Here is a 21,153-nt window from a genome sequence, read left to right as displayed (position 1 = left end):
TGACCTCATGTGCCTTCAAACCATACCCTGGGACCTTCGGGTGAAGGGATGTGATAAATAACATACAGTCTGTGTTGGAATTGCTTTTAAGATGTTTTTAAAGCTTTTTAAAAAGATGTTTTTCAAGATGTTTTGTTTTAATGTGTTTTTTAAATATGTTTTGTTGTAATATATTTTAAAATCTATTTTTATGACGTTTTAGAGTGTTTGTGGCGCTTTTGTTTGCCACTCTGGGCTCCTATTGGGAGAAAGAGTGGGATATAAATAAATAAATAAATAAATAAATAAATAAATAAATAACTGAGACCCATCAGTCACAAAATGGTAGTAGGTGGAGGCAGAGTTTGGCATAATCAAGTGGCAATTACTGACACACCTTCTACATGTATCTATTCCATCTATGGAACTCACTAACTTCTTTCCTACAGAGTTTTCCTTGTGGCAAGGCTGCGATAGCTCAGTTTTCTTCAAGCTAAGTACAGAATTTGCTCTGGAGGTATTGTGACTATGGATGGGTGACAAATTCAATAACGGTGATCAGTACATCAGACTACCCCGCAGTTTGCACATTCACTATCTTCGCAGAGCAATCTTGTTTGTTATAAGGTTCTGTGATTTTTGCTTGATACTGGATTTTTTAAAACAACATTGTTATCGATGATATCTTTGATCTGAATTGCTGAAATATTCCCTTTAACTTCTGTGTCATTGAGCTGATGACGGTAGCCATTTACATTCATTGTTTGATTCTTAACCTGTCTCCCCCTTGTATCTGTTTTTTTTTTAATCTCTGTGATTTTCACCCAGCTCACAGTTCTTTACTAGTCTGTTGCCTCAGGCAGGCAAAAAGTATGTCACCACCAGCACACTAAAAAAACTGACTGAGTTGTGTTGGGGGTAGGGAGGTGGGGAAGGAAGAAAAATAAGTTGGTTAGTTCTAGGTCAAACAGGCTAACTGTAAGATCAAGAGCTCAGCAGATAGCAACCAGTCAAGCCTTGAAAATAAATTGGATTCAGTTTTGAAGTTTCAAAATTACATCACACAGCTCATCTGAAAAAAAAATCAACTGCAGAAGCTTCATTTAATTGTGTGTGTGACTTTTGTCTCCTCTCTTCTGACAGATAGTAACCCTGAGGCAAGATGCATATAGTAGGGCCCCACTTTATGGCGCTTCGCTTTAAGGCGCTTCGCTAATGTGGCGGTCTCAATTAGACACAATTAGACTAAAGCCCCACTCATATGGCGCTTGTTCCGCTTTTACGGCGGTTTTCAGGCATCGCACGCTATTCTATTAAATGAGTTCCGCTTTACAGTGGTTTTCGCTTTACAGCGGGGGTCCGGAATGTAACCCGCTGTATGAGTGGGGCCCTACTGTACTTGATGGGAAATTACCTGTCTCATTTACTTTTGAATAAAAAATAATCACAGGCAATCATTGGGGGGAAAAGAATAACATTATTTTTTGGCAATGAAAAAGGATGAACTGGGAAAAGCAGAAGATAAAGACACGCTAACTACAACAGACCATAAAACCTGCCAGTTCACTGAACCAGCATCAAACTGAATTATATCCCTAATCGTGACACCCTTCCCATTTTAGACAGAATTTGCTGATCCAGAGACTTTAAGGGGAGAAGGCTGTTGCTTTTATATTTTTCTTTTCCCACCCCTACACGCCTCTCAAAGTATTTTTACCCATCTTCCCATTTGTCTCCCACTCTTTCACACTGGACACGTAACTTATCCTCCACCCCTCCTCTCAATTGCCAATTTCTTTCATCCCTTCTCCCTGGTCCTTTTACATGCATTTCTTGCTCCTATAACAGCTTTCCTCTCTTATCTCCTTTCTTTCTGTTCCCAATCTATGTATTTATTTATTTTAATAGTAACCTTTTATCTCACTTTCTAATTTCCTTCAACACCTCCTCTGGCCCTTTCCCCCAAAACGCTCTGGCATGACTAGGGGACAAGGCAAGCAAGTCAGGAGTCACTGAGCATGCTGTGGCACTGGTTGAGAAACACTGCCGTATTCTGTATGCTTTGCCGGGGAGTATACATGCATGTTTTATGCATATATTTGGACAGCTGTGCAAGATACAGTTAATATCATTTGTAGCTTAGTGTATAGTTTACATAAAAACACTGCTGTTTTAGAGAATGAGAATGGCCAATTGGTTACAGTAGCCAGATGCATCTTCAAAAGCAACTTTTATCTGCCCCTTAGAGGTCTACCAAATTGTAAAAATGATGTTGTGAAAGGGTTACTCACCATTTCACTTGTAATGTTTCTCATCTGGATTTTGTATCTAATGCTAGAGCACAGTGGTGGCTGGTGCCCCTAGGGCAGTGGTTCTCAAACTTTTTTGGTTCGGGGCGCACTGTAAAACATATAAAAAATTTCTGGCGCACTTCGTGTACAAAATTAAAAATATATTAATATATATTATATTTATATTAATTGATCATGGATGTAATAAATCTCTATACAAATGGGTTTCTTCTCATTTTTAAAATATACTTTCCTAATATTTGTGGCACACCTAGTCACCTCTTGCGGCGCACCAGGGTGCCGCGGCGCACCGTTTGAGAACCACTGCCCTAGGGACTGGTAGAGTGGAAGGCAGGAAAACCCAACAGTAGATGGAACCAGAGCTAATGAAAGGCAGCACCAAGTAATTCTAGTTTTGCCCTCCTCCTCCTTGTTGAGTTCTACAAGCGCAACACTAAGACTAAGGAGGACGAGGAAGCTGACAGCCAGTGACACTGCCTGGACTGGTTCTCAGTAAGAAGGCAGGCAGGTGGGTGCTTGCTGAACGAAGACTGAAGTTGATAGCTTTAGAAAAACCTTCCTAGGAAATGACACTAGTAGGTTTCATCTTTATTGTGGAGCCAGATAACTTGTTAAGTGTGAAGGAGTTGAATCATGCGGCAAAATGCACTTCCAGCCCCTGAGCTATTGTCAGAAAATAGAGAGGCTCCTAAGAAAACAGAACCTAGTCATCCCTACCCTATAATGCAAAACAATGCTCTATATTTCCTCCCCCTGCCACCACCTCAAATTAGAAATACGAAGCAGATGATCAAGTATAGGCAAATGTCTTATCTGAAGAGGGCCACCTCCAAAAAACAGATTGTTCAGCTAGGATTTCAAAAATCCAGTTGAGTAAATAAATAAATGGAATTGAATGGGACTTTATAGTAAAACAATATTATTCATTGCTGTCCATGAGTGGAAAACTTATTATTCAACAGGTGTAAAAAACCCCAAGAGAATCCTCAGTATTTCCAGGTTGCCCTAATAACAGCGGCAGGTGTGCTCTGCTAATATTGCCATTTCAGTGTGCCTTGCACAGAAAAATGCAGCTGAAGGAGATTAATCTGGCAGTAGAATGTCAAGTGTCAAAATCAAATTTAGAATTTATTAAAGTAAGGATAGTAACACTTTTGTTTGAGAAATGGCAACGCATCAATCACTTTATATCACTGCTTTTAGAAATGATGTGTGGGATCTTGTTTCAGTGTATTACCACTCCTGTTCATGGCTCCAAACCAGCCTTCAAGACGAGCCTTGTAGTGTTGTTCAGGTCAAAGATGTTTCAGGAGTGAAGAACATATAAAGGACATGTTTTTCTCTCAGCTTTCCTAGCCCCATTTCGGACTTCACCTAAAATGGGGTTAAGGAGATTCTGCTCATTTGTTTCAGCTATCACATTCTGGATGGCAAGAAGGTGGGCTATGTTTCAAATTACTGAGTTTAAGTAATTTTGTACCAACTGAGAGTTCCTCTCCACAGGATACTCCAGATATTCCTCTAGCTGTATACGGTGATCTTGTGCCACCAACAGAAGAGTTAAAGGGGACTGGTATGCCACATCTTCCATAAACCCTTTAAAACTTCCAGTAGAAATAGTCCCTGAAAGGTTGGGGTATCTCAGCAGTGGACATTTTTTCACCTGTTTTGAGGTCTATGACTCAGTAATCCCTTCTGCTTTGAAGAATATCCAGTGAATATTCCTTCCTTGGCAGTGTTGTCAAATTTTGACCTCTTTTGTTCTGGAATGTGCCCAGAGGCCTTGCAGCCTAATACATGAAGGTGAGACACACTTGGTGTCTGATCATGCCATAGCTCGAAAGGTGTTTTGTTGGTTGCAGCTGCCAGAAGTCAGTTCTGCAGATAGCTGGCAGTAGCTGCTGCTGCTTCCCCCCAGTATTTCTGTGGTAACTGTGCATCTTCCAATAAGGAACAAATCATCTGTCCAATAGTTCATGCATTCGGTGACCCCATTTTGTTCTGGAATATAAATAACAATACTCTGGTGCTCCATGCCTTCCTCATGTAGAAAGTTTGACATAGCCCTGGACACAAATTCTCCTCCATTGTCAGATCTTATAGTTTGTGGCTTTCTGCCAAATTTATTGGATACAATTCTGACACAGTCCTTCAATTTTTGAAGTACTTGACCTTTCTCTCTCAGTAGGTACATTGTAGTATACCTAGAGTAATCATCTATGAAGGTAAGCATGTATAAATTTCCATACTGTGATGGCATTCTCATGGGTCCACAAAGGTCTGTGTGAATTAATTCTAGAAGTTTTATAGTTTTCCTTTCACTTTTCTTGGGAAATTTTGGTTTCATACATTTTATCTTTATACAGCATTCACATTTTTCTGTAGATTTGCATTGTCCAATTGTAATGCCTCTAGCCAAATTTTCCTTCTCTATAGCACTGATTCTGGCTAAGCTGGCATGTCCATTCTTCGATGCCAAAGATGTAAACATCCAGAATCACAGTTTCTTTGGTTGTATTTGCATGCATAGTTTCAAAATATTCCAAATGCAGAAGTCCATTTTTCATTTTTGCAGTATAATACACTAGTCCTTGGTCTACAACTCGACAAATTTTGTCACTTAAGAAAAGTTCACCTCCAAGCTCCATTATTTTACTGGCACTTAAATTATCTTTAAATGCTGGCAATTTTTCAGTTCAAGCTCTATGGCGCCCCCTGGTGTTTTTCAGTGCAGCTCCATCGTGCCTATTCCTTGAGAACAGAAAATGTCTCCTGCTGCGCTGTAATTACAGTCTGTGTACGGGAGCAAAAGTTCTTAAACAAATTTTTATTATTTATTAAATGTGTGGTACAACCAGTGTTGATTAAAAATCTGGTTTTATAATCATTCTTTCCATCAGATACATAGTAACTGGAATGCTTCACTTTAGTTTAGCTATTTGATTTTCTTTCAGCTTGCTTCTGTTTAAAATCAACTCTTTTTCTGTCTCCCTTCTAGGACAATCTCTTTGAAGGTGATTAGGAGATTTGCATTTGAAGCAATTCTTCCTTCTTCCTTCAGACTTCAGGGCATGACTCATCTTTCTAACCTTCCTTTGGTTGCTGTTTCTGCCCATAGCAAAATTTGCTCTTTCAGACAGAGCTTGTTCCTAGAAAAGGCTTAATTTAATTTCTGTTTCATTTCTGCCTGCACAAGAGCCCTGCTGTCCCCCAGTGCCAACCCTAGTTCTCACACTCAAGAACTCAAAACAACATTTGGGCAACTTAACTTATTTTAAAATATTTAAAAATATATTTAAAATGAACGTATAAAAACACACTCAAAGCCTTGATAAACAGCAACAAAAATACACTGAGCATTTGCCATTTGACATTTTTCAACTTACTTTACCCATCATTTTTTGCTCACTTACTGCCTTGGATCAGCCACTAACTCTCAGCCTAACCTACCTCATATGGCTGTTGCTCCATTGAATTCTAACTGCGGAGTAGACTTGGTTAGGACTGCAGCCTATGTCCTTGTATTATAATTTTTTATTTCCTGTAATCAGAATTAGGCATCTTTGTACTATAAAGCCCCATGCCCCCACCCCCACAAGTAGTACAAACCTACAGTAGAATCTTAGTCTGGTTGATCATTGCAATTTGATTTATCTGGGAGTCAGCCCCATTAAATATGAAGAGACTTATTCATTCATTCATTCATATTCCACCCTTCCTCCCTACTACTTCTGAGTAGGCATGTATACATTGTACTATAAGTTAACTACACAGTGAATTTTTAATGAGTGCCCAGGTGTGTATTCATGGGGGAATGCTCTGGGACTCTGCCCTGTTATTATTATTATTATTATTATTATTATTATTATTATTATTATTATTATTTTGCAAATGGACCCGTCCAGGATTCCATCTGTCTCTACAGCCAGAATCAATCCCTCACTGCCACTGATGGGGACTGGGGAGAAGCACTGGAGTTTAAATAAACCCAGCTGGCCCCTTGATGCACTTGAGTGCTCTGCTGATCAGGTGTGTGCAGGACCAGTTCTAAAGGGCGGCTAGGTGGGGCACTGGCCCGAGGGCCCCTGGAGCTACAGGAGGCCCTCCGCTCTCCGTCGGCAATTTGCGGACGCATCTGCGGACCGCCATCCCCCCTGCTATCCCTCCGCTTCACCTACCTTTCTGTTGTTTTTTGCTGCACGCACGTTGCTGCCATCAACAAAGATGGCGGCAGAGGCTTCAGCCCCTTAGGGAAACCTCAGCCGCCATCTTGATTGATGGCAAACCTGCACATGCCACAAAAAACAATGGAAAGGTAGGTGAAGCGTGGGGATAGCGGGTGGCGCGGAAGCTCCTGTCTTGTGGTCCGCGGATGCTTCAGTTCCTCGGATCGCGGAGGGGGAGCGGAGGGGCCCAGGGCAGGCTGGTACCCAAGGGCCCCGGCATGCCTGGGGCCAGCCCTGTCTGTGTGGTAGGAACTGACTGTGCTTACTGGAAGGAAGGAAGGAAGGAAGGAAGGAAGGAAGGAAGGAAGGAAGGAAGGAAGGAAGGAAGAGGAGATGGGAGTGGCTGTGAGTACATGCAGTGCAGGCTCGCAAGTTGGTGGTGCACAGACCAGGCATTAATAATAATAATAATAATAATAATAATAATAATAGTAAAGGGTAACCCCCATGGGGGTCCTGACCCCCTGCTTGGGAACCACTGTTGTAAATCAGAGATTTTTGGAATTGTAATGTTTTAGAAGAAGGAGCAGCAGAAGCAGAGAGCTGAATTTCATTCTGCATTTTGGGAAATGTCCAAAAATAAAAACACCATGATGAAGTGCAGAGGCAATATCCCACTTGTAATGGGTCTGTACAAGGCCAGAAGCCAAATGCAATAGTCTCAGGTGTCCAAAAAATGTGGTAAGGTGCCCAACGTGGATAGAATTTTGGACTTTTCTTTTCATGTATCTTCCCACAGTCAATCCTTATCAAGGAAAACTAGGGATAATAATAATATAAGAGTACATGGATGTACATAGGCCGGGCCACACTAGTACTCCGAGCACTGCCAGCACACCAGGTCGAAAGCTTTCTCTGCATGGCCATGGACTTTGTTGGAAATTTGGTTTCAATACTCTTCTCTTTATTTGTTTCTTGACAAAGGTCTGGAAAGAGGTTTAACAAAGACTTTGAAGAAGCTGGATGACTACCTGAGCAATCCTTTACCTGAAGAGATAGACGCAAGCTGTACACAGGAAGAGAAAGTGTCGAAACGCAAATTCCTGGATGGGGATGAGCTGACTCTTGCTGACTGCAACCTTCTGCCCAAGCTTCACGTTGTCAAGGTGACAAGGTCTTATTTTCATGACAGGCAACCTGATTTGAGGATAAAATAACTTATTTACCAGTCCCCTCATTCAGAGCTTGGAAAAGTTACTTTTTTGGACTACAGCTCCCATCAGCCCAATCCAGTGGCCATGCTGGCTGGGGCTGATGGGAGTTGTAGTTTAAAAAAGTAACTTTTCCAAGCTCTGCCCTCATTGCTGTACATGCTGCCCATCACCATAAGCAGTGAAAAGCCCAGAGATGGAAAGCAATAGAAACTTCTTTCATGTACAAAAGGACCAGCAGATGACAGGCAGGCAGCACAATTGCTCAACCCACATGAGATTCTCAAAAGCAACACGTGGGGGCCTCCAAGGCCGCCTCCGGCCCAGCTATACTCACATATAATTCTGCCCAAATTCAGTAAACAGTCTACTCTGATTGGCAGCAGCTGTCCAGAGTATCATTCATGACTATGGCCAGCTGCTGCCAATCCGAGTGGACAAATTATAGATGGGCAAATGATCTGACCTGGTATAAGGCAGCTTCTCACGTTCCCTGTAGCAGTACAACGCACAGAGTATAACGAAAAGAAATCCCCCTGAATGTATGAAGCTGTTCTATACTGGATCCGACTATTGGTCCATGTACATCAGTATTGTCTGCAGTGAGTGGCTCTCTAGATTTTCAGAAAACAGTCTTTCACAGCCCTACCGAGAAACACCAGGGATTAAATCTGGGATATTTTGCATGCAAAGCTTATCATTTACCCTTGAGCTATGGTTCCTTCTCATGGGTTTCATTGTGGTTTGCAAAGGATAATGTTTAGTCAGACTGTGTCCATCGGTCAGGTCTGTCTGTCTTTCATTCTGCCACTCTCATTAGCACTCCCAATCTACTATTTAAGACAGCTGCTTCACTTTGGTTCATGGCAAAGATGCCTCTCTTAATACAGCCTATGGAAAACATCTCACTTGGTAAGGTAAGTGACTTTGTAAATCAGTTGTGCTTGAAATCCTTATGTGCAGGTGTAATACACTATGTATTTGTGCCAGGTCCTCTCATGTTTCAGCCTTAGTCGCACTTTATTACGAGTCGGACAGGGGAGTGCAGCTTTGCTCTTCTCAGTCTTTCTGTGGGTTTTGATACCATTGACCATGGTATCCCCCTGGATCAGCTCCACAGGATAGGTATTTGGGGCACTGTCCTACCATTCTACCTGTGGGGCAGAGTACAGAGAATAATGTTGGGACAGAACTTTTTGAAACCTTGGCAGTTGTGCCTATGGGGTACTACAGGGCACTATTCTATCCTGCCATTGGGAGTGGTCATTAGGGGATTTGGGGCAAGGTGCCATCAGTATGCTGGTAACACCCAGCTCTATTACTTCATAACATCTAAATCAGGCATGCCCTGGACCAGTGTCTGATGCAGTGGTGGGCTGGATGAGGGAAAATAAGCTGAGCTTGAATCCTGGCAAGACAGATGCTCAGTGGGTGAGTAGTTCTCGTGTCTGAGAAATTGGTTCATTGCCTGTTCTATAGCAAGTATGCAGCAATACACAGCCTTGGATGCTCCTGGATCCAGCTTTGTTACTGGAGGCCAAAGCGGTATGGGTGGCAAGGAGTTTAGATCAGGTCAGATCAGGCGCAACCATTCTTGGACTGGGACAGCTTGACCGTAATGGTTCTGGCACTGGTAACTTCAAGACTGGACTACTGCAATGCACTCTACATGGAGCTTCCCTTGTACTTGGTCTGGAAAGTATAGTTAGTGCAAAATGCTGCAGTATGATTGCTGACATGAGAGTCTGCCAGCATATTACACTTGCACTCAAAGATCTGCACTGGCTGCCAGATTGCTACAGGGCTGAGTTCAAGGTGTTATTGGTATATAAAGGGATCGCCTTACCCCAGTCATTTCAATCTGCAGAACCTCCACTTCTACAAGTGTCACACAGTGTCAGTTCTACATTGTAAGGACTCATGCCTTTAGTGTGACAGCACCTATATTTTGTAACTCCCTGCCTAGTGACATTAGGCAGGCGCCATCCCTGTACTCCTTTAGATGTCTGCTGAAAATACATGATTTCATTATATCTGTTGTTAAATTTGCTTCAGCTGTTTTATCGTGTTTTGTTTTTAGATTTCCCCCATTTTAAAATGTTTTAAATATGTTTTAATTTTATTTTTAATTGTATTTTTATTACTGAAGTGTTTGCTGCCTTGTGCTCCTTTGGGAGGAAGGGCAGAATATAAATCTAAAATGTAAATAAAATAAAACAAGTTTTGCTAAAATATGTGAAGAGCTGTATCGTAACCACTAGTTTTATCCTAGTTCTAATGTAAATGTACTGCCTTCAAGTCGATTCCGACTTATGGCAACCCTATGAATAGGGTTTTCATGAGGCTGAGAGGCAGCGACTGGCCCAAGGTCACCCAGTGAGCTTCATGGCTATGTGGGGATTTGAACCCTGGTCTCCCAGGTCGTAGTCCAACACCTTAACCACTACGCCACACTGGCTCTAGTTCACAACCATAGGAAGAGTTAACACAATTCCCTTGTTTCCTCGAAGAATAAAACATTTTCTTCTGTTATATCAATAAATAGTTCATATATAATTGTAAATAGTCATAAAAAAGGAAATGAACTGCCTTCAAGTCGATCCCAACTTATGGCGACCCTATGAATAGGGTTTTCATGGTAAGCGGTATTCAGAGGGGGTTTACCATTGCCTTCCTCTGAGGCTGAGAGGCAGTGACTGGCCCAAGGTCACCCAGTGAGCTTCATGGCTGTGTGGGGATTCAAACCCTGGTCTCCCAGGTCATAGTCCAACACTCTAACCACTACACCACACTGGCTCTCATAAATTAGTTAATAAAATAACAAAATTTCAGTCCATTTCTGCTTTTGTGCAGTTTGAGAGAAAGATGACAGTTTTGATTGGCCACAATGTAGTTTGTAACACAGTAACTCAGAGGAATATTGAGGTATTTTTACCAACACCATCTGGCATATTTGTTCAGGGCAAAATTCTGATTCAAGTTTAAATACCAGCTTGACTCTGCCATGCCCAATACCCATTTCCAAAGCTGGGAGGAAAATGAGAATCTCTCTCTTGAACACTTAGACATTGCAATGCAGAAAGTATGCATTATGCTCAGGACAACAAGCTGCATTTCTTGTACAAATCCGAGCTTGACTGCTCTGTGTGCATTTTCATATGTGGAGGGATGCAAAATAGATTGTAATGTGATGTGTGAAGTGCCTCTAATACAGTGGGTTTTTAAAATAATTTTTATTGGAAAAATTGAAATACAAAAAATAGCAGACACACACATGAAAAGGAATAAAAGCACAAATAAATTCATACATTGCATTTACTAAATTGGTGAAAACTATTTTCTAATACTTTTAATGTACAGAGAAGGCTCTTCCCCACCCTTCAGTACGTCACATGCAGAAAATATTAGCGGTGGAATTCAGAAATTTAAGATGCAGGATGTCCAGTGGTGATCTGCAAATGTGTTGTTATACAGTTATTTAACTTATCAGATTATATTTACTAGTAGATCTTGACACAGAAACCTAGAAAACAGAAAAGTCATGAGTCTTGTTTGGTTCCTCAGGCCATAAACAGAGACATGGAAGCTGACTATAACCACGAGAGAAAGCAAACATAGTATGTTGGGTAAATAGCAACAATAATGTGAAAAATATTCTTACCAGCTTTGTTGTTTCGTGGGGCCCATTCTCCTGGACTCGAGTCAGCTAGGACTTGTAAATTAATGCCCATTTTAATTTTCTGTATAGACTGTGGAATAATAATAATAGTAATAGTAATAATAATAATAAATTTGCTTTTTTAAAATACGCTTTTAAATTTGTATATTTGTTTTTAATGTTCTTAATTGTTGTAAACCGCCCAGAGAGCTTCGGCTATGGGGCGGTATACAAATGCAATAAATAAATAAATAAACAAACAAACAAACAATTCATTTAGGTTAAAGTCCCATCATCTTTTATTTAATCCAGCATCCTGATCTCTCAGTGGCCAACCAGAGGCCTATGAGAAGCCTAGAAGGGGGACAGGAGCGCAATGAACAGTCTCCTGCTCATGATCCTGATATTAAGATGTTCTTAAGCATGGGTATAAATGCCTTTTTGTATATTCTCGCAAACTCAACAAGTAATAATTTATTGGTAAACAGTACTAACTTCTTCATGACTTCATTTTTATTTCCTTTGTCCATGTGTAATCATAAATAAATATTAAAATCAGATGTTGGGTCTTCATTCTAGATTGTAATGAAGAAATATCGAAACTATGAGTTTCCAGCAGAAATGACAGGACTTTGGCGATACCTGAAAAATGCTTATGCTCGGGATGAATTCATCAACACTTGTGCTGCTGACAAAGAAATTGAAATAGCTTATGCTGATGTAGCCGAACGGCTAAGCAAATCCTAATAAAAATCTGTTCACTGGACTGCTGGAAATAAACTTGTTTCTTCCTAGAGAAATGTAAGATGGCAATGCAAAAGAGGCAACGTTATATCTGAAATCTGTACCAATTAGCTGGAAGAAACTTTATCATTTATTATCAGTGTTTTGAAATGATCATGTTTGATTAACAGCCTCTTGTTAACAGTAAGTTCTTTAGCAAGAAATTTCAATATTGAGTAGAACAATATTATTTGGGCTTGGGGTATTTTTTAAACTTTTTCATGAACCCTTGATGTGTTCTTTTTGAAAACACACTGTAAGACAGACAACTTAATTTGGGAGGTTAGCATAACTTTAGGGTAGGTGTGGGGAACCTTTGGCCCTCCAGACCAGCCCCAGCCCGCATGGCCAATGGCCAGGGATGATAGGAGTTGTGGTTCACCAACATCTGGAACGCCAACGGTTGCCCACGTCTGCTTTAGGAGATAGATTTAGAAGTTTTTTTGGAACGAGATCCTGCCCTCATAGAGCTAGGAGACAGTTATAATAAAACTCTTGTGCTACTGGGGAAGCATGAATGAATGCTGAAGCTGCAGATATTTTGCTCAATATTCCAGGAGTGTGGAAATGGTGAATGAAATAATTTTGTGTATGTGTATGATTCAAGGATATGTGGAGGAGCAATACTGATACAAAACAGGTGTAGATAATCTTGAAAAGAGACTCAGACACTACATTAATGGAATTTAGGTATATGCTGAACGGATCCACAGCTAACTCATAATCTGCAGTTTACTTGCCACCATCTCTCTTAGCATGGAAAAGGAAAAAAGAAAAAAAGGAGCATGCAACAAAAATTAGATTCCTCTACAAATTCAAGGATAAGAAAATGAGTTCATGCTCTATTTCAAAGTTGTCATTTGGTCTAGAAATCCTGAAAATAATAGTATTGTCCTAAAATGACTCCTTACTCCCAACATTAGGTGGAAGTTAACAGACATATAACAGCTATCCCAGAGTTGGTGGCTTGCCTTAGTTTTATTACCATTATGAGTTCATTCACTAGAATCGTCATGATTCACTAGAAAAGACAACAATGCTGGAAAAAACAGCAGGGAGTAGGAAAAGAGGGCCAAACAAGAGATGGGTTGATTCCATAAAGGAAGCCACCGATGTGAACTTACAAGATCTGAACAGGGTGGTTCACAAAAGATGCTATTGGAAGTCCCTGATTCATAGGGTCGCCATAAGTCGTAATTGTCTTTAAGGCACATAACAACAAATGGGTTCATTGTATTCATAATGGGTGACATCCAATTGTGGCCTTCCACTTGTGCAATACATTCCTGCTTCCTCTGTCCCCCCCCCCCCCGCAGCCCCTTGCATGCTCTTAATATCTGCTGTGGATGGTTGAGGGACACAGCAAACTGGGGGTCACGGGGATGTAGTGGGGAGGGGGAGAAGAGGAATTCCATTGTGGTTGCTCTGCTGGCATGAAGTTGGATCTCACCCAGACTGATTTTCTGTAACTGATTATTCTATGCTACATCTAGCCTTTGTATGAAGAGTTCTGCTTTAAGCCAGTGGGTACTTTGTTCTGTCAATTACTTTTAAAACTGTTATTTATTTTGTGAAATACTTTTCCCCTAACGTTTTGGAAAGCAAACATTTTCACTCTGAATCACGAGACTGCGAGGAGGTTGTGGGTAAGATTGGGAACTTAAATTGTGAGGTTGGCATAAATTTAGGGCCAATGGCCAGGGATGATGGGAGTTGTAGTTCAGCAACACTCTGAATCATATATAACAAGACTGCAAGTAGGGTTAACAATGTACACTTATCTTCCTTTGACTTCAGAAAAGGTCACATTCAACATTTCTAATCTTTAAGCCACACATTTTTTACAAAACAAAAAACTGTTTTGTCACATTTGCAACTAGGGTTATATGAGTGCTTAGAATCATAGAATCATAGAATAGTAGAGTTGGAAGGGGCGTATAAGGCCATCAAGTCAACCCCCCTGCTCAATGTAGGAATCCAAATTAAAGCATTCCCCACAGATGGCTGTCCAGCTGCCTCTTGAATGCCTCCAGTGTTGGAGAGCCCACTACCTCTCTAGGTCATTGGTTCCATTGTCGTATGGCTCTAACAGTTAGGATGTTTTTCCTGATGTCCAGTCAAAATCTGGCTTCCTGCAACTTGAGCCCATTATTCCATGTCCTGCACTCTGGGACGATCAAGAAGCGGTCCCGGCCCTCCTCTGTGTGACAACCTTTCATGTTCTTGAAGAGTGCTATCATATCTCCCCTCAGTCTTCTCTTCTCCAGGCGAAACATGCCCAGTTCTTTCAGTTTCTCCTCATAGGGCTTTGTTTCCAGTCTCCTGATCAACCTTATTGTCTTCCTCTCAACATGTTCCAGTTTGTCTGCATCCTTCTTGAAATGTGGAAACCAGAACTGGATGCAGTACTCAAGATGAGGCCTAACCAGTGCTGAATAGAGGGGAAGTAATACTTCACACGACCTGGAAACTATACTTCTGTTAATGCAGCCTAATATAGCATTTGCCTTTTTTGCAGCCACATCACACTGTTGGCTCATATTCAGCTTGTGATCAACGACAATTCCAAGATCCTTCTCACATGTTGTATTGCTGAGCCAAGTATCCCCCATCTTATAAGACTGCATTTGGTTTCTTTTTCCTAAGTGTAGAACTTTGCATTTATCCCTGTTGAATTTCATTCTGTTGTTTTCAGCCCAATGCTCCAGCCTATCAAGGTCCCTTTGAATTTTGTTTCTGTCTTCCATGGTACTAGCTGTGCCCCCTCAATTTTGTATCATCTGCAAATTTGATTAGCATGCTCTGTACCTCCTCATCCAAGTCGTTAATAAAAATGTTGAAGAGCGCTGGGCCCAGGACAGAGTCCAGTATCACCCCACTCATTACTTCCACCGAGTTTGAGAAGGAACCATTGATAAGCACTCTGAGTACGATTCTGAAGCCAACTGTGGATCCACCAAATTAAAAATATTTTTTAAAATATTAAAGATTTTTATTTATTTTTGTTAGGGCATTTTCCTGATTGAGTATGTGTCAACAGGTGATTCTATAAAATTGTTATGAACAAGGCCTGTGTCTGATTTTGTAAATAGCAGTAAATATACCTGTTTATTTGCCATTTTGTACTGTTCAGTTTTTGCAATTCATCTGCTTGGCTTTGTGCAACCAGACTTTGTGTAACCAGCAGGTTCACACAGTCATGCTAATCGCTTACTGATCAGAACATCAAGCAATGACGTGCATGTATGACTGAGCCCTCACAGAATAATTGGCACAGATGTAATTTTCATTTCACCTGATATCAATTTAAGCACCATCTTGTTAAATTCAAACAGTTAACACAATCGTCTTTGACTGAGTTATCAAGTGATTGGAAATCTAGTCAGTTATATGCATGAGTGAACCAGTTCTCTGATTTGAATTGTGACTCAAGCAGGACAGATAAAAACCTGCTTTCTGTATATACCTCTTTTCCTAAGCACTATCTGAAATAAACAGCCATACGCGGGTGATGAATCAGCTTAGGATATACTGAGTTGGCTACTGCCAGTGGAAGAGAAAAAGAGGAATCAACTTTTGCCAGTTCTTGCTTGTACCCCTGAAACCCTGTGGAACAGAGGGCAGGACTGAAGGGGAGAATTGGTAAAACTGCCCTAGTTATGACTTTCCTTTAGCATTCCCTGAACCGTTCCTTGTTTTGCTCAAACTGGGTTTGTTAATAGCCATGCCTTGCTATTTTTCATGCACCTGGCTGCTGATATTCATGCAAGGAGGTTTATAATCTGTACAACAGCCTGTGATCTTTTGAGTTTACACTCCACTTCCTTGTTATTTTTCACAAATCTATTAAAGTCAAGTGGCACTACAGGTTTGGTCCAAAATCTCTCATTCTCCCACTTCCCAGCCTGTGTCCTCCTCCTCCCTCACTTGCAGACCTTTCTTTCTTGATAAATCAAGTACTCAGGCCATTGTGCCTATGCTTCCATTTACTTGAAACACCTTCCCAACTTTATCCATTAGCTGAAGCTAGCGGCTTCTTTACTTTCCCATCTCAACATGACATGCCCACCCTTTCTAACACTGCATCAAATTTATTGGGAGAAGGGTAACAATTGTGTGATGCAATTCCACAAAGTCAGCTTGTTTTGAAGAAATAAAAGCATAAGAGTGGGGATGATTGCGGAATTAAATTTTCGCAAATTTCAATGCCAATTGTCCTGATTCGCTCACCTAATGTGCAGATTAGAACATTGTTATCCTTCAGGTTTTGCACTTCTCTAAATTTTGTGATTAAAAAGTATTACAGTTTTAAAGTGCATATTTTGAAAGAAAAAAGATTTTAAAATGTGCATTTAAAAACATGAAATGCAAATTTGAAAAATAAAATCCACAGATTTATGTGGAAATGGGACAGAACAGTCCGGTAATAAGACTGATCTGTCTATCCCTACATAGGTTCCCTAGTGGTATAATTCTGAGGAAGAGGGGGAAGCATGGGGGTACAGGAAATGCACAAAGATTCATTTTGGGGCAGTGAGGGTAAAAGGTGAAATAAATTAAATGAATGGTGACAAGAGAGCTAATGTGGGTACATTCTAATTACTATTAGTAATTAGAAGTGCTTTATAGTCTTCATGCCAAAACCACTATCCACAGCTTATCATATATGTTGCAAGATAGCGATTTCTTCTTGTTCTTCTCTTCCTTGTTCTTCTCTTCCTTGGTGAATCAAGGTCAAGGAAAGGCCCTATTACTGCCACCTACTGGCAACAAGAGTATCATGCCTCATTCACAGCCTTTTGTAAAGCCACAAGCTGAATATGAGCCAACAGTGTGATGTGGCTGCAAAAAAGGCAAATGCTATATTAGGCTGCATTAACAGAAGTATTGTTTCCAAATTGCATGAAGTATTAGTTCCCCTCTATTCAGCACTGGTTAGGCCTCATCTTGAGTACTGCGGCCAGTTCTGGTCTCCGCACTTCAAGAAGGATGCAGACAAACTGGAACATGTTGAGAGGAAGACAATAAGGTTGATCAGGAGACTGGAAACAAAGTCCTATGAGGAGAGACTGAAAAAACTGGGCACATTTAGCCTGGAGAAGAGAAGACTGCGGGGAGATATGATAGCACTCTTCGAGTACATGAATGGTTGTCACACAGAGGAGGGCCGGGATCTCTTCTCAATCATCCCAGAGTGCAGGACACGGAATAATGGATTCAAGTTGCAGGAAGCCAGACTTTGAATGGACATCAGGAAAAACCTCCTAACTGTTAGAGCCATACAACAATGGAACCAATTACCTAGCGAGGTAGTGAGCTCTCTGACACTGGAGGCATTCAGGGGGCAGCTGGACAGCTGGGAATGCTTTAATTTGGATTCCTGCATTGAGCAGGGGGGGTTGATTTGATGGCCTTATAGGCCCCTTCCTACTCTACTATTCTATGATATCTTTCACAAACTGCCATATAACCTCTAACACCACACCACAGAGATTCTTCTCCCGAAGAAAGCCCCCACTGAGAAGTCTGTAAGCCCCAAAGCACTAAATCTATGAAGGAGAGGCTCTCTGTTGTCCACATACCACAAACAGTCCCATGATCATTTGTTTCCTTCACCCCACAAACCTCACAACACCCAGAATCAGTGCTCCCAGCCATGCACAAACCACTCCGGAAAGCACAATACCCAGTCAAGACTCTAAACAAACTGCCCCTGCCTCTGCGTTCAGTTTAAAAATTTGAAAAACTCCAATAATGGACAAAAAGGGAAAACCCTCATGCCAGCTGAGACCACCTCCCACTCCCTTTGCCAAAGATGTTGATTTGTTAAAGGCCAAAGCACATTCAGCACAAATGTGCGAAGGGGCTCTCATGCCTGAGCCCTGCCTACTAGATGTCAGTGCACATGTCCCAGGCAACAGTCTGAAGGAGGCCCTACACAGATAGGACTCCCTCACAAATATGAGCCTAGATCAATCAGGGGTCACATTCCCAAAAGGAGGTAGCTCTATGGGCAAAGCCGCTTCCAAGCTCACATCAATTATTTATTTATTTATAGAAGCATGTATATACTGCTCTCATAAAATATCAGGGTGGTACAGGAATTGCAAACCATTGCATATAAACCATTAAAAGCAGTATAACAGGATCAGCAGGAGTAGAGCTTGGAAAAGTTACTTTTTTGAACTACAACTCCCATCAACCCAATCCAGTGGCCATGCTGGCTGGGACTGATGGGAGTTGTAGCTTAAAAAAGTAACTTTTCCGAGCTCTGCAGGAGTGGCATCTATGGATGGGGCTGGCCCACTAGTACACATAAGCCCCTTCACACATTCATGTGGAATCCCTGATGAAGGATACTGCTGAGAAAGAACTCGGGTCCCGGCTTCCCGTACCTGTCCCAGAACTAACTACTAGACCACACCAGTTTTTAGCATATACTTTCTGCCATCACAGTAGCCAAGGGAGCCATAGCATTCTGTAATTCCAGTGCACTGTATATTGTATATTTTTAGTGCTTTGAAACAGAATACATGACACTTGATATTTTGTCTGCTTCAAGATTGGAGCAAAGATATTGAAAACAGGGACTACACAGCTAATTTTGGTGGTCAGCTACATTAAAATGTCCTATTTAATTTCGTTGACCCCAAAGGCTTAGGATTTAATTGGAAAGTGTGCAAGTTCCTAATGTGTGTCAGCTTCAAATGGGCCTCAGTCAGAACTTCAGCGTCTTGCTCTCTTTCCATTCCACTTTGAATATGAAGTAGTATGTGTTAATCATGCTGAACATAATTCTTCTACATTGGCAAAGCAATTTTTTTGAAAAGAACTTAAATGACAAGACAGACAGTATGGATTAACAATAATTTTGTTCATAAATTTCTCACAAGATGTAAAGAATGATGCAGATCAGAGGAGAAAGTAGCCAACAATGTGGATTTAATCAGTGATGTTTCGGAAAATGCAGACCAAATGTCTGTAAAAATGTCCAGTGTAGCCAAACATTTCTTAGATATTTGTTTCAAAGACACCAGTACTTCACTAAGTACTTCATTGTATCTGGGATCCACACTGATTTCTCTCTTAACATTAATTTAAAAACTGCTAAAGGGCACCTTTTTCTAATAGAGTACTTGAGTTGTTGACAATATAACTTATCTATAAAGCCAAGACAATACTAGGGACTTTAAATAAGAACGGTGGCAAACAACTATTGAGGATTTCCAGAAAGATAGCTGTGTTAGTCTGTCACAGCAAAGTCAATGATGAAGTAGAAACTACTCCATACAGTACATCTGTTAAGACTTTAAGGTGCCACAAGACTCTGTTGTTTTATGCCAGTGATTTTACAGGGAGAATATCTGTATGTCATTGAACAGTCTGGAGGAGACATTCCTTTGTTTTCTTGGATTTATTTGGAAATAGATGAAAGGAGAGTACTATTAAGTAATGATATAGGCAGAGTGATTATGAAAACACGAGACAAATATCAATCATAACTTGTCCCTGATATTTCTTCTTTATACTCTGTCCTCCTATCTTTACTATTGCAAGAAATGGTTCAATTTTTGGATTTTAACCAGGGCTGGGGGACTTTTGGCCCTCCAGGTGTTGTCGAACTCCAGCTCCCATTTCTCCAGCCACCATGTCCAATAAACAGGGATAATAGGAGTTGTAGTTCATTTGGAGGGCCAAAGGTTCCCCAGCTCTGATTTTAACACTCACGTGCATAGGATAAAAGATTTAACTAAAAACTGTACAATAACAACATGCAGAAAATTGTTCCCAAGAAAAGGATTAATAACCCACTTCCCTCAGTATCTGCAAATCAGAACCTTTTCATTAGAATCGGGTAGAAGCAGGAACTATTTTGAAAACAATTTTCAGGCAAGTCATCACAAAAAGGATGACTGCAGAAAATGTATCATGAAAATGTATCATCATGAAGGCTCCAAAGAAAGCAGGGGGAAGAGTTCAGTCTGAAATTGTCTGGTAAAAATTGGTCAAAAAAGACACAGATGTAACAAAGAAGTTGTTAGATGTTAGATCTAAAGAAAATTTGATCTACATGCCCAAAATGCAGGTGTTAAGACATATTTGGTGGTCATATAAAAGCTTTCTGGAAACTTGTTTTCATAACTATTGAACAGATCATGGGGGAAATCATGCCTTTTAATTCGGGTTTGTTATTGTTTTGGCTCAGTCTATATTTAGTTATAAAAAATGAGTGTTTAGTAAACAATTTGTTACTTTCAATCTGTATTCTAATTGTAAATTATTGGAAGAAACCAAATTTACCTACTGCTGATGATTGACAAACTTTGCTGATGATTGACTGCTGATGATTGGCAAACTTTGGTGATAATAACTATTCATAAAAGACTTTGGGAAATTAGACAAACTACACTCACAGATAATTGGAGACCATTCCTCTTGTACTGGAAAAAAATCATATGAAGGAGCTTGCCAAGACAAACTAAATATTGCATGATAGATTTTCTAGCTAAAAAAAGGGAGTCTTGTACACAAAGGGTAATTGTGAGCATGCTTTCAGAGGGCTCTGCATTTGTTTTTGTTTTCTTTTTGGTTGTTTTTAAAAGATTATTTAGAAACCTTGTTTTCCCTCTTAATAACCACTTCACTGGAATATTTCCTTTATCTGGCACCTGTGGGCATAGCTCTAACGTAGCTTGCTGAGCAATGCCAAGCAAGCTGTCCCAGGTACATTTCCAGCCCTCCTTATTGCCAACACATGTGCAACTTGTGCTAGGACATTGTAAAATTTTATTTAGAAACAAGAGTGCTGCAGATGGGCTACTAGTGAGTAGGCTACCCATGTGCCTGCAGCACAGCCCCTAAATTGGCCTGACATCAGAAACCACAGGGTGAGAACACTGGCTCCAGAGTGATGCTTTTGTCACCAGTCATTTTCTATTTATAACAACAGCATAATCTCATTTTATAACAACACAATAAAGCACAACAGAAGCAGGCATTGTTCTGCTCAAATTGCTTTTCTCATGTGGGTGTATTCTAAACAG

General features: G+C 40.7%; 1 protein-coding gene across 1 annotated transcript in view; it reads left to right on the top strand.

Moving 5' to 3' along the window:
• CLIC5 (chloride intracellular channel 5) overlaps positions 1 to 12,092 on the top strand; it is an 89,815-nt gene extending 77,723 nt beyond the window's left edge. The window contains exons 5-6 of the mRNA XM_061622349.1: positions 7,442 to 7,623; positions 11,906 to 12,092. Of these exons, the coding sequence (XP_061478333.1) occupies positions 7,442 to 7,623; positions 11,906 to 12,073 (350 nt within the window). The 3' untranslated portion in view covers positions 12,074 to 12,092. The remainder of the gene's footprint in view (positions 1 to 7,441; positions 7,624 to 11,905) is intronic.
• The last annotated feature ends 9,061 nt before the right edge of the window (positions 12,093 to 21,153 follow it).

Source organism: Rhineura floridana, chromosome 4, assembly GCF_030035675.1.
Source record: "Rhineura floridana isolate rRhiFlo1 chromosome 4, rRhiFlo1.hap2, whole genome shotgun sequence".
In the NCBI taxonomy this organism is placed as follows: domain Eukaryota; kingdom Metazoa; phylum Chordata; class Lepidosauria; order Squamata; family Rhineuridae; genus Rhineura; species Rhineura floridana.
The sequence above is the reverse complement of the archived record's forward strand: the minus strand, read 5'-3'. Positions and strand labels throughout refer to the sequence as shown.